Consider the following 14,907-nt stretch of genomic DNA (forward strand, 5'->3'; position numbering starts at 1 on the left):
AAAAAAAGACCAATTTCAAGAATACTATACCCAAACAATCAAAATGAGGAGCTTAATAATCATACAAGTATACTTTATTTTTATATATTAGTATAAAAATGAAACAACTGTTCAGTTTATATTAAAGATCAAATCAATGAAGGGATTTGATAAATACTGTTACATATAAAGACTGTTGAAAGAGAAAAATACACTCACATATATGAGCGAGCGAGATTTGAATGTGAAACCAGATAATTATATCTTATTTATAGGATAAAAATATATATGGTTTAAATTTTGAATTTGAAAATTACTGATATTATTAGTAATTACTGATTTGATTTGAAAGCAATTGTGATGATGTTTATTGGGAACTGAAAGGTAAGTAGTGTATATCTTTATATCCCTCCTTATTAAAGTAAATAAATATTAGTAATGATATGCAAAGTAGGAAAAAAAAGAGAACGTCAATTCTAAATTACCATCTTGCATAATTTTAATTTCAAAATTACTGATATTATCAGTGATCTGATTTGAAAGCAATTGTGATGATGACTTTTCTAATTTTTATTTTAACTTTAATTAAGAGATAATAACCGTCAGTTTGAAATTCATATTTTGCGTATTTTAAAAGTCCAAAGCTCAAGAAATTACCATTAATTAGTGATTTGATTTGCAACAAATAGTCATCAAGTATTTTTTTTATTTTTTAATTTAACATAAAATTTCATCAGGAAAACAATATTGGAGGAACTCTTATCTCATTGCAATGTAAAGATTGGGTAAAATGGTAATTTCATTTTAATTCTAGTTTTTATTTGATAATTTCAATATATCACTAATTAACACCATCAAGGCATCAATTATAAAAATGTGAGCAGTGGCTGTTTTTTAGGAATACCGTTGACGGTCAATATCAATGGATGTCAAGAATAAAAAAGTGACCATTGGCTATTTTTTCCTATCAGTAGATACCGAACAATTTTTTAAACGTCTGATATTTGGTAAGTCAGTGGTCAACACGAAGATTAAAGAAACCGAGGTTGTATTTCAGCAGTGGATAAGAATTAACAATCAACTGTTTCAACCAACACAGCGGTTGTAACAGGCTTTTAAACACTTGTTGGGGCTAAAACAGATGTTTCACCTTATATATCAGTTGTATGGACTTAAACAAAAGTGTGAACTTAAACAGATGATTGCCAATAAACAGAAATTTAGCCATAAACAGATTTTTGGCCTTAAACAAATCTTCGAGCATAAACAAATGTTTGCACATAAACATCGGTTTGCAAAAAAAAGTCCAAATTCAAGAATAGTATACCTAAACAATCAAAATCGGGAGCTTAATAATCATCCAAGTATACTTTAATTTTATTTATTAGTATAAAAATGAAACAACTGTTCAGTTTATATTACAAATCAAATCAATGTAGGGATTTGATATATACTGTTACATATAAACACTGTTGGGATATACACTGTTACATATAAACATTGTTGTGACTAAATTGTTACATATAAAACACTGAGGTGATAACATTTATCAACCAAACAGACTATAAAACTCTAATGTGAAAAACACTGTTACATATAAACAGACATATAAACCAACTGGGGTAGCCCAGTTGGCCTGTCCCACCTTTTCTCTTCCAAGAGACTCGGGTTCGACTCCAGTGATGGTCACAAGCCACACACCTCTTCCCAGAGGAAACGGAATCAACTCAGGGCCAAGGGTATTCACCGCCAGGCAGTATTGGGATGGTACTAGCTTGTGGAGTGGAATCACTCCAGCGGCCGGGAGGTCCGTGCAATACCCCCTGTTAACATAAACAAAGGTCTGAGCATAAACAGATGATTGCTCATAAACAGAAGTTTGGCCATAAACAGATGTTTGCCCATAAACAGATGTTAAAGGCCAAACATCTGTTTAACACTTAAAAGATGTTTAACTTAAAAACAGTGTTCAACCTAACATGGGTTTCCATTATCTATTGACCAAAATGCAAACAGATGTTAAACCACTGTTTGTTATTGTACTTTACAAAATTACATACAATTTAAAATATAAGAACAACACCAATAAATTTAGGAACCTAACAGCAAAAATTTAATGCTTTTAGCTTTAAACTCCATCAAAGTATATCTTCGACAATCGCCATGAACTCCGTGGAAGTATTCAATGCATTTCCAGCAAGATTTATAGAAACCTGATCTCTCGTGAACAAACCAACATGCAATATACGAAAACACTTCTTCAGCTGTGGAAGAGTAGCCCTGTCCTCATATACTTGATACTTAACTTTGTTCATAAAAAGCTGCGATAAAACAAACTTTATGATTTTTTAAATACAAAGAAGGCAGGAAAGACCAAATACTTTAGAAGGAAGTACTGCAGCTTCTACATCATCATCATCATTATCATCATTTGCAGCAGATCATTCACAATCATCATTTAGTCACAACTCATATAACAAAACTTTAGTAAAAAAAAAAAAAAAAAAAAAAAAAAAAAAACACATACCATTATCAAAGGAAACCACAACTCTCCCATCAAAAAAGGTAGCACATACAACCTTTAACGATGTTGCACCAATTATATTGCAACGTCGATATTGAAAGATTGATGTGTGATGGGAAGCTTGATTGAAACAACGATGTTGGAACAATGATACTGGAACGATGATTATATAAGGAGTAGTGATTAGTTATAACAGTCCTTAGCACATGGAACTTTAACAGAGATTTATCTACATCAGTGGATAGGCCTCATCAGTATTTAAGTCCATCAGTCTTTATAAGGAGCAGTGGTTAATTATAACAGTCCTTAGCATGATCAGCTGTTATAACCATCAGTCTTTATAATTGTATTACATCCTGTTGAAAAATAGAATTGATAAATTTAGGGAAAGTGAGGTTGAAAGATGACAACCCAACGGTGGAGCATCTCATTCTACAGGTTTGATAAATTAAAGGTATTCTCATATAATGGTTCATGGCTGCTTCCAAAGAATCCGCACTTTGGAAATCTGTTGTTCTTCAAACATCTATTATCTAAGAAGTTTGAAGTTTGAAGACAAAAGATGTCCAAAGTGCCACTTCATTGGATCAATCGAGGAAGAATTATATGAGAATACCCTTAATTTATCGAACCTGTAGAATGAAATGCTCCATTGTTGGGTTATCATCTTTCAACCACACTTTCCCTAAATTTATCAATTCTATTTTTCAACAGGATGTAATACAATTATTACCTTAATTAAGATATCTTCAACTGCATCTTCTGATAAATCAACATTGATTTCACTCAAATGATCCCTTCAACTGCATCAAAAAATACCAAAAATAAAACTAATAAAACCATCCAATATTCCCGAGTACTCACCAATAATGTGATGATCAATATAAAATCAAACCGTAATAGCATACAAATCATAAGGAAATACGAAAGAAACAAACCAAAAAAACTTATTGCGCGATTAAAATTAAAAGGATATCATACACAATATTCAGGTAATTAGAATGGCCATTTTTACCTTACTTGACAACAATAGCAAACAACATCAAACAATAATAGCAAACAACATCAAACAATAATGGCAAACAACATCAAACAATAATAACAAACACCTGATGTTGAATCCACTATAGATGCTGAACCACTGCTATTACAAACAGATAATACCTCGAGAACTGGAAATGAAACCCTAATTTCAGAAAGAATAATCGCTGAACATACTCAAACATCAATAATCAACAGATGTTATACTCATATCATCACCATTAAGAAAAAAACGCTTATTTCTGAACATATTCAAACATACCAGCTTATGGCAGAAATCTATCCGCAGCTAAGCTGATTTCAACTTTGATGACAATCGATGACAACAACCCTGGAAGCATATGATTAGATTACGAGTAGAAATTAGGATTATTCTAAATAAGAGGAAATGATGAAAGTATTTCAACTAAAAAAAGAAGAACAAACCTTTTGATGAAGTAATCGATGAACAAAAGAAGATTTTATGGTGGCGTCTGCAAGAAGATTAAGGTTTGCAGGGTTTGTGAAATTTGAATTTGAATCGCCGGAATATAGAGAGAGAAGGAACCCTGGGCATTTATAAAGAAAGAGGAGAAGTGAGAAGAGAGATTATATAAGGAAAAGGGCAGTGGTACTGTTGGGTGGGAAAAGAGAACTGAGGATACCCTAATTAAATGACATGTAGCCCAAATAACTTTCATTTATTATATATAATAGACTAGTTGATGCCTCGCCCGCATTGCAGGGCGATGGCCGAATAATTCTCAATCAATTAAAAAAACACTACTATAATTTTGCTAGGAAAAAAAACTAAAACGATGATAAGAACATAATTTTGGGCTCAGGGAAAAACTGTAATTTTTCAGGACCAATGAGCGAGTGTTAGGCAGCTCCTTGACACGCAAAAAAAAATTAAATCGAGTCAACCAATTAAAACAAAAACTTTTATAGTTTTGCTAAAAAACTAAAACGATGGAGAAAACGTTATTTTGAACTGGGGGCAAAATCATAATTCTAATTCAGGGATAAAATCGTAAATTAAATGGACCAATGAGCGAGTGCCAGGCAGCTGCCGGCATGACTGCATTTTTACACTGGGGGCAAAATTGTAGTTTAACCGGGGAAACAAACAAAAACGATGGAGAAAATGTAAATTTAAGTTGAGGGCAAAATCGTAACTTGGCTGTGAGAAAAAAAACTAATGGCAAAACTGTACATTTAAACGGGGCAAAATCGTAATTTTGAACCGCGGGCAAAATAGAAATTTTTAGCTGAGAAAAAAAGTGTAAATGTATTTGAGCTAATGGCAAAATCGTAATTTTAAGGAAAAAAAACTAGCGGCAAAATTGTAAATTTAAACCGGGTAAAATCGTAATTTTGAATGGAGGGCAGAATTGAAATATTTAGCTTTGAGGAAAAGCGTAAATTTAATTTTAAGTGGGGGTAAAAACATAATTTTGAACTATTCCAGGAAAACAAATAAAAACGATGTAGTGGCCAGCGGTGTTCAAATGTGACGATGTTGTTTATAACAGATACTTTATTGTTGTGTCGGGCACTCTTGTTCAATCACAGTCACAAATTAATTTTGTCAATGTGTATGCGCCTAATGAAGCGGCTAGTAGGAGGTCGGTTTGGTTGGAGTTACTGGGGGTTAGGAACTCCCTACAAGGGTTGTGGGTCATGATGGGTGATTTTAATGATGTACGGTATGCACACGAACGATTGAATTCTGATTTTGTAGGAGCAAATGCTGACGCTTTTAATCAGTTCATCCTTTCGGCTGGTTTAACAGAGTACAACATGGGTGGTGGGAATTACACTTATATATCAGATAATGGTAAAAAACTAAGCAAATTGGATCGATTTCTGGTGTGCCTAGGCTTTATGGAGAGGTGGCCAAACGCTTCGGTGACTGCTGTCGACAGAGTAGTGTCCGATCAGCGACCTATTGTTTTATCCACTGTCCAGTCTGATTTCGGACATATTTCGTTCAGATTTTTTAATTCATGGTTCGAGTACCCTGGTTTCCTTGATTATTTACTACAAATTTGCGGTACGTTTTCTTTTAATGGCCCAGAGGATCTTGCCTTAGCTATTAAATTCCGGTGGTTGAAAAATTGAATAAAGTCTTGGATTAAGGTGGAAAAGGTTAACAAGGAAGGTATCTATGGCGGGAAAAAGAGTAGGTTGGCTTTTATTGAAAACCTGGCTGAGGAAAGATTCCTTTCGGATGACGAATTGGCCGAAAGAGCGGACTGCAGGAATTTTATGGCTGAGTTTGATCGATTGAAGCAATTGGACTTGCGTCAAAACTCCAGAGCCAGGTGGGCATTAGAAGGGGATGAAAACTCTTCTTTCTTTCATCTTATTATCAACTCTATCATCAGTACGAATAAACTTAATGGGTTGATGATTGATGGGGTGTGGGTTACTAATCCGTTGTCAATTAAGGAATCTCTGTTTAATTTCTTTAGGCATCAGTTTACTGAGCCTATGCCTAGCAGACCTATGTTAGCATGCCCGAATCTTGCTTCACTTTCTGAGGATGAAGCTCACATGTTAGTAAATCAGTTTTCTGTGGAGGAAATTAAAGCAGCCATTTGGGAATGTGATGGTGATCATGCTACGGGACCGGATGGGTTCAATTTTAAGTTCATAAAAAATGTTGGTCGGGTCTTTGGGATGATATCATTAAGCTCTTCAATCGGTTTTATGAGGAGGGCTCGCTTAATAAGTGTTGTTCCTCTTCTTTCATCGCTTTGATTCCAAAGGTTAAGGATCCAGTTTGTCCAACGGATTTCAGGGCAATCAGTCTTATCGGAGTAATAAATAAAGTAATATCCAAGGTGTTCGTTAATAGGTTGAAGGGGTATTAGGGAGCTTAATTTCTGAACAGCAATCGGCGTTTTTGGCGGGAAGAAACATTATGGATGGGCCCCTTGTGCTGAATGAAGTACTGAGCTGGCTAAAAGAGTTTAAGCGATGCGGTATGTTTTTTAAAGTTGACATCAATAAGGCATATGACTCGGTCAATTGGGCGTTTCTTGACTCGATGATGATGCAAATGAATTTCCCTTTTCGGTGGCGAGCGTGGGTTATGGCTACACTACGTTCTGCTAAAGCCTTTGTTTTAGATAATGGTTCACCAACCAGGGAGTTTGAATGTTCTCGCGGGCTTCACCAGGGAGATGCACTGTCTCCTTTTCTATTTGTCATGGCCATGGAGGCCTTGTCTGGTATTATGAAGAAGCTGAACTTACTGGCTTATTCAAAGGGATAAAAGTCACTACTGACGGGCCTTATTTGTCTCACTTAATGTATGTGGATGATGTGATGTTTGTTGGTGAGTGGTCTTCGACGAATATCATCAATCTTCGTCGATTTCTAAGATGTTTTTACTTAGCTTCAGGATTAAAAGTAAACCTTGCTAAGTGTAGCATTTTTGGGGTTGGGGTAAGTGAGCACGTAGTTGAAGAAATGGCGAATCGGTTGAGGTATAAGCAAGGTACGTTCCCGTTTAAACATCTCGGTCTTTTAGTTGGGGCTAATATGAATTTAGTTCGAAATTGGAAATCGGTAATAGACATATTCAAGAATAGACTATTGATCTGGAAGGCCAAAACACTTTCTTATGGTGGTAGAATAACCTTAATAAAATCGGTATCGAATTCACTTCCGACATATTATTTCTCACTGTTTAAAGCTCCGATTAAAGTCCTTGAATCATTGGATAGAATTAGAAGAGTATTTTTTTGGGGAGGCTCGGAGGAAAAGGCAAGGATGAATTGCGTTGCGTGGGAAAAAACAATTGCACCCATAGAATTCGGGGGACTGGGTTTCGGGTCTCTCAGGGATGCAAATCTGGCAATGTTGGCTAAATGGTGGTGGAGGTTTAAAACGGAAAAGTATGCTTTGTGGAGGAGGGTGATTTGGGCTATTCGTCACAACTCAATGGCGTGGAATGATATCCCGGTTAAAAAATCAGTTGCTGGCCCGTGGAAGAATATTTGTAGTATTCGGCATATTCTTCTCAACGCTAATATTGATCTGAAAATAGCCTCCTCAGCGGTGTTGGCAAATGGCAGGAGTATCCTATTTTGGCTGGACAGTTAGGCCAATCAAGTCCCTTTCTATATCACCTTCCTTGATTTATTCAAGGCAGAGTCTAATAAAGTTTGCTTGGTTGCCGATCGGTTGGGTTCAGGAGAGAATGGACCTACTTTTAATTGGTCCTGGATGCGACCGGCTTTGGAAGCGGCGGAAGTAAATCAGCTACAAGAGTTAATGGGCTTAATCAGTGATATGGGCCTCTCTGTGGGTAATGATAAATGGGTCTGGAAGTTCGACAACAGCGGTATGTTTAGTGTGGCAGACATTAAAAAGACACTCGGTTCGTTTAACCGGCACCGTCCGGACAGAGTTTTCGAGTGGAACAACTGGGTCCCGAAGAAGGTTGGTTTCGTCGCATGGAGAGCTGACATGAATCGACTGCCGACTAGAGCTGCGCTGTTGGATCGAAATATACCGGTACAAAATCCGTTGTGTGTTTTGTGTGGTGATTATGTAGAATCGAGTGAGCATGTGTTTGTTTCATGCCAATTCTCGCAATCGGTGTGGTAGAATCTAGCTTGTTGGTGCACGATTCCTCCTATTTTTGCATTTGGTATAAATGACTTGTTGTCGCTGCATGAGTTCGAGGTCAACGCGAGCATGAGCTAGAAAAGGAAAGCGCTTCATACAGTGATACTTGTTGCGTTTTGGAGTATTTGGAAGCATAGGAATGAGGTGATGTTTAGGCAGGCAATTCCGAATAGCACGAGGATTTTAGATGAGATAAAGTAAATGGCGTACCTTTGGGTAAAGAATCGGTCAAAAATGGCGGCAATAACTTGGGAGGATTGGTGTCGGTTCAGTATTGCTGGTTAGTAGTTTGTATTTAGTAATGAGGTGGTGCTAAAGTGGTTGTATGTATGTACGTTTGGTGGGTAGCGTCTTACTACTATGAATAAAATGATTTTTTGTTGGGCGTTAAAAAAAAATTATTTATGGTGTTAGTACGTGGTTGGTAGGTGAGGAGTGGGTGGAATATGATGTTATACAAATAGAATCATTATTTTTTATTTTTTGAACAGCAAACATTATTTTTAATTGATTTAAATTTAAATATTAATCTATAGGTTATGCAGTTTTCAACGTAGATGACTATCAGGTTCCGTATATAAATTCATGTCTAGCTTTTATCAACACACGGGGAATACCTTGTTGGCGAACGAACTTCTCTTACGTCTTCAGGTATTTTTAAACTGTATGATCATGAAGCTATTTGTTATGAAGAGGCTTTAAAGGGGAAAAAGTATTGTCATGTGATGTATGTAGGCAACACATATAAGTACTTTTTTCTACCCCTACAGGCTTTAAGTAGTGTTGTGGAGCTTTGAGTTTTATATGAAATATAGTATTAGGTCGAGATGGATAGATATGATTGGATAAAAAAAACCTTCAAATTCCCCTCCACACCCTCAAGCCCACTGAATCTACCCGATGCCTCCCTTCTGCGCCCCATTGTCGTGGGTTAAAGGCCACCGTCGGCCATCCCCATGTCTACGTGGCTTGGGCATTAGGCTTTAGCCCTTCCAAGCCTCACAACCGGTAGAATGATGATATAATATCAATTTAGTTATTCATGACATAATTGTACGTGCAGGATACGATAAGCATCAAGATGATGAGTACAAATCAGCAACCACCAAAACTTCCTCTTCGGGATCTACTTGATAGTAAGTTGTATTATTTTGGCGAATCTTGTACACTTTATTTAAGTGAAAACTTCTTTTTAACAGTTCAGCATCTTTTTTTTTTCTTTTTTTAACCATGGTGATGCCCCTCCTCAAAACTAGATAAACATTTTCTTTGTCCTTGAAAATAATACTTAAAAAACGCACACAAACACACATATAAAGGGTAAATTACTCAATTAAAACGATAACACATGTATTTTGTGAGAATTGCAAAAACTTGATAAAAAATAAGTCAAATTTATATTTTCTTTTTATACTTATCTTTATTATTAAAATAAAACATCAAAAAAAATTTACTGGTTAAATACAAATATTAAATGAAACATTTTTATTAGTTGAAATTTTTTTTTCTTATAAAGAATTTCTTTTTATTTGAATCCTCCACGCTATATATATATGGAGAGAGAGTGTGTGCGTGCGGTTCTAATACACAAGTGTTGATAAGTAACAAAATAGTGCCAATATGTAACTACACACATGTTACATGTTACCACTTTGTTGTTTAGAAGTTTAATAAATAATTAATTAGTAATCAATTATATTTAATTGCTCAGTAATCTTTGATAGTTGTTTTCTCGCGATTTTCAGTTACTGTTTTATATATGACCTCTCCAAAAAAGTGTAGTAAACAAAACTTTTATTATTGACCAATTATTTTGATGGATACAGTTAATTTGGTGGCAACTTTTTTAAACACTAGTTCTACCAATTTCTGTTGATACTTACCTGATTTGCTAACGAATACAATTACCGAATTCGTTAAATGAACCGAAACTTGAAGAGATCATCTTAGCCAAATACACTTGGATTCCTTTTGGAATCGTGATACACTTTCGGATCAAACTATTTGTGGCTACACACAAATGTTTAACCGGATAAGACCAACAGGTTTTACAAGAACGAACTTATTTTTTGTATGAGAATTAAACCATACCCCTTGACTGTGTTCGATCAGACTTGACGTCTACCAAGAAAATCATACATCTGTTCGTTGTGTTACTATGCGAACCATCAAACAATTAGTTTCTGGTTTTGAAAACAATCACACCCATAACCTATGTTGGATCCATTAATAAGGCCCAATAATTATCAAAAGGCTTAATAAGTGTAAACACCTAACTTAACCATTAAGCCCAATTGATTTAACCATCAAGCCCAATTCAGATTAAGCTATTGATAAGGCTCATCAAATTATATATTAAATTTGATAAAAACAAAACCAATACCCGATCTTATTAAATTAAATCAAGTCTGCATTCTCGCATCTCCTAACTCGTTTAATTTTAATAAGATCGACTTAGTCAATAAGCTAATCCAATACCACCAAAATATGTCGACAACACTAAAATTACCAACAATGTTTTATATTGTATGCTAGTTCCTTCAATTTTCTAAAATCATACAACTTTAGTATTAAGATGACTTTTCTAAAGTATAGTATATTACGTAAATAACTTTGTTGTTATACCATTAAACAAAGGTTTTTTTTTTTTTTTTTTATTAAGATGACTTTTTAGGAACACATTTTTTTGTGCCATAACAGCACACTATGAAAAAATATGATATTAACATTCTACTTTTCATAATCAAAAGATTGTTTCAGACATGAACATATAACAATATTTTGTAAAATAATTTAATTTCATAGTTATTCAGGGAATGTTATACACTTAAAAAGGTCACTTTTTATAAAAGAAATATATGGACACTATTCACATACTAAAATAAAAAAATGTTTAGTTTTATGGTATACTTAAGAAACAAAGTGAAGTATATAAGAGTTATTTAAATTTGAAAAATAGTAAATGGATACAAATACTTTTTCCAATAAAACTCTCACATTGTCACCTCATTCCTTCCTTTCTAGCTTAATTATATTTGTACAAGAACACACGTATGTACAAATATAAAAACCGTGTTAACTAATATAAAAACCGCAAGAACTTATTCAAAAACAATTCGAAATTCAAATTTCTTTTTACACTTATCATTATTATTCGAATACAATGTTAGAAATTTAATTTACACGTTTAAATTAAAATGAATTCGTAAATAAAGAAAATTTACACATATGTAAGTTTGCCATTTACACATCTGTAAATTTGTTATATTTACACATGTGTAAAAATCTTATGAGAGTGATTTTGAGAGGGGAAACGAATTATTTGATGTTGTAAATTCTTTTTTTGATGTTGTATTTTAATTACAACGAGGTTTGTATTTAAAAAAAAAATGGTTTTGATTGTTTTTTCATTCGTTTTCACAGTTCTCGCAATATTTAGTGTTCTCAAGATAATCCTCCCCTATATAGGTATATATATGAGTGCTCATGTGATGTGATGAAGAACATACGCACTTGTAATTACGTAACATGTTAATTCTTCTAAAACTAAAAAAAATATAGGAGTATTATACTTAAATTAAGTAAAATAAAAGGTGTATTATTGTTTGAGAATTTAAAATTCGTGTGGTAGTTGGGAGACTTCATTTGTCACTGGAATTAGCATGCATGTCTAAGAATTCAGTTGGTACATTTGTAGAACAATAGAGAGATACTAAAAATGTTGAAGTACTAGGACTAATAATTTGTCTTTGACCTAAATGTAGAACATGTGATTAAGAATTTACATTGCTTTGAAATTTTGTAGGTAGTGAAGACTACAACAATATATGTATTCCTCTTTATATTGCTTTAATTAAGGGAAATTGGAAATCTGCAAATGTAATCCTAAGTAAACAAGAAAAGCTGGTTAGGTGTAGCATCACGGAAAATTGGGAAACTGCACTTCATATTGCGGTTTCAGTCCAGAACATCAGTTGTGTGGAAGAACTTTTGAATATAATGAAGGAGGAGGACCTAGAGCTGCAAAATAAAGATGGTAACACAGTCCTAAGTTTCGCAGCATCAGCTGGGAACAGGACATTGACTGAGATGTTGGTGAATGCGAACGAAAACTTGCTAAATATCCCAAACGGAAGGAACATGATGCCACTCCACATGGCTACTATATTTCGTAAGCATGACACCATGGAATATTTGTATGCTAATTCTCCAAAAATGGCTGACGAAGACGGTTGGACAGATGTGACTCGACGTTGGTTCCTAACAGAATGCATCGACGCTGATTTTTGCCGTAAGTATATTTGTTGGTGGTTGCTTTATATTCTTCTCTTTTTTTTCTCACCAATTCTTTAGTGTGTTACATATCTTTAATCTCAAATATTTCGGTTTGCGAAACTAAAGACATTTTAATTATACATTTTATAAGGCGTCGAATTAAAATATAACTAGGATTTTGCGCCGTTGTGGCAGGGTAGCATGTGACAGTTAGTAGAATTCGTAGTCAAGGTCTGAAATGTTTATATCTTCACTCCTGAAGTAGAATCTATTTAGCCTTGATTTAGAACTTTTTTGAACACATCTGTTGACTTTTGATTGTTCGATTCATATATCTCCATCCAGAACCAGCCGTGAGTAAATCTAAAGTGCCAATTATTGATAACTTAAACCTAATCTTTTATCATATCAACTTTAGGCCAAAGTCAATGTGATGTTGACTATTATTGAGTTTTCCCAACATAAGCTACCATTCTTTCAATTAATTGCAAAACAAACCATCGTGGGCGTCAATGAAGAAACAACAAACTAATCTGGCGAGTAAATTGTGGTTTGTGCCTCGACAAAATAAGGTCAATCTTCTTTCGTTCTCGTCAAAACAGCCAAGATGATCCTGCAAAACAATCAACACACCGTAAGCTCGTTACAAGGAGGAGAATAGGGGGTATCTCCTTGTAACCACCTTCCGGCGTATGAATAAGTATCGGTTTTGGGGATAATAGTGTGTGCATTAAGTGAGAGAGCAAGGGAACGATCCTTAAACCTAGAGGTGAAGTTCTCTATTTATAACCGAGGTAGTTTGTGAAGGAGATTGGCTGATGGGCCTTGGGCCTGAGGACGACAGCAAGGAATATCCATTCTGCTCCCTCTGTCACGACCGTTAGTGATTCCAGGGGAGAGGGTAGTTGGCACATGCTAAATGGATCCACGTGTCCTGAAGATTGTCCTTGTTGTCTGGTTTGTCATCAGCAGCTAAGTGGAGATCGTGGAGCAGTGATCGGCGCACACTGATTGGTGCCACGTGTACGTCCTCGTGTACCTTTTATCTCCTGTACGATTGTTTATCGTGCAGTATGATCGGATACAGCTTGTTGAACGCCCATTGGCCCATTGCTTTGCCGTTTATACCTTTTGTACTTGTCCAATATTTACCTGCGCTTCTTCCCTCCGCACGACTCGGGTACATCCGTGCAGTCGGCGCAAGGTCAAGGAAGGCAGGCAAACCTTTTGTCAAAGGAACCAAGTGTTAGATATGGTTCTGTCTTGGTCCTGACCTCGCGCGCGACTGGGAGCACACCCTTGTAGTCGGCGCAAGGTCGAGGAAGCCGAGGCTTTGGCTTACTTTGGGTAATGGTCTCGCTCGCGACAAAAGACTAGCTCATTTGGTCGGCGCAGGATTTAGGACCATACCCCTTCAAGACCATTGCACATAGTTGCATCAACACTAATTTCATTTTGACCCATCTTTAAGGCTTCTGTATCCGATTATAACATTGCCTTCTTGTACCACGAACAAACTTCTTTTATCATGTGTAACCTGATGCAGCAATAGCATAAACTTTTTCCAATTAGACAATTGACCATCAAATTGACTCTGGCTCATATGTTTTTTATTACTGATCCATTTTTCTTTAACAGCATCAATTGGATTATACTATACTAACCATTTTGTTGACCTTCCAATCAACAACTTTAATTAGCATTAGATATTTACTAAGACTTTGACTTTCATCGTTGCATTGACTTCCTGAGTTACCCATCCTTTTAACAGCTTTATAGTTTAGCAGCATACCATCAAAACCTTTTTTTTCAATTTTAATCCATTTGCTAGTATTAATCAATAGCACAATACCATCACAAGATTGGTTATACTTGTTGATCTTCCGGTTAGCTAAACCGCATAGCATTCAGCCATTTACTTTTTTTACTCAAAAGACACAATTATGCAAAAGAAAATATTTGACTCAAAAAATGATAACAGGCTTCTGTGGTATAAAATGGGTAGTAAATTCAACAACTTTTGGGTGGTAAAAAATATCAAAAACCTTGCACCACAACCCAACCAAAACTCTTACGAGCAAGTGTTAATCTCTAACACAAAGAAATACTAAAAGATCCCAACAATCTGCAGAAATAATCAAGATGGTCAAAGCTAGACCAAATCATTTGCTTATTAAAAAGTTAAAAAGAAAAAAAAAAGATGTTCCCTAAAGAAGTTTTTATTACAGAAGGAATGAGACATAAATATAAAATATGTACCACAAAACTCAAGAATGGAATATATAAAGGCTTTTTCCAAATGTAACCCACCTCCCCTCCCCACCTCTCTTACTAGTTACACCCCCTTAGCCGCTCCGCTTAGTGGAGTTGGCATGGCAATGAATGCCACATGGGGGGTTTTGTCCAACCTGCGTTACGCCATACAGTTTCGACTCTTGTGGTGACGCAACTGGTATTAGGGGTTA

The 14,907-nt window shown here is 35.4% G+C and overlaps 1 protein-coding gene and 1 long non-coding RNA gene across 3 annotated transcripts in view; one reads left to right on the forward strand and one right to left on the reverse strand.

Annotated features, from left to right (window-relative positions):
• Window positions 1-2,672: 2,672 nt before the first annotated feature.
• LOC118489228 lies at window positions 2,673-3,873 on the reverse strand. The gene is made up of 3 exons (XR_004886820.1): window positions 3,807-3,873; window positions 3,237-3,306; window positions 2,673-2,859 (listed from the first exon to the last, which is right to left on the reverse strand). It is a non-coding gene; the product is annotated as an uncharacterized LOC118489228 (long non-coding RNA).
• A 5,012-nt stretch (window positions 3,874-8,885) lies between these two features.
• Window positions 8,886-14,907, forward strand: part of LOC110930772 — a 34,489-nt gene continuing 28,467 nt past the window's right edge. Inside the window, exons 1-2 of one of the 2 annotated variants that reach the window (XM_022174146.2) lie at window positions 8,886-9,303; window positions 11,973-12,458. In XM_022174146.2, the coding sequence (XP_022029838.2) occupies window positions 9,249-9,303; window positions 11,973-12,458 (541 nt within the window). In that variant the 5' untranslated portion in view covers window positions 8,886-9,248. The remainder of the gene's footprint in view (window positions 9,304-11,972; window positions 12,459-14,907) is intronic. The other variant, XM_035986931.1, reaches the window with a different exon arrangement.

The sequence above is a fragment of the Helianthus annuus genome, chromosome 17, assembly GCF_002127325.2.
Source record: "Helianthus annuus cultivar XRQ/B chromosome 17, HanXRQr2.0-SUNRISE, whole genome shotgun sequence".
Lineage (NCBI taxonomy): Eukaryota > Viridiplantae > Streptophyta > Magnoliopsida > Asterales > Asteraceae > Helianthus > Helianthus annuus.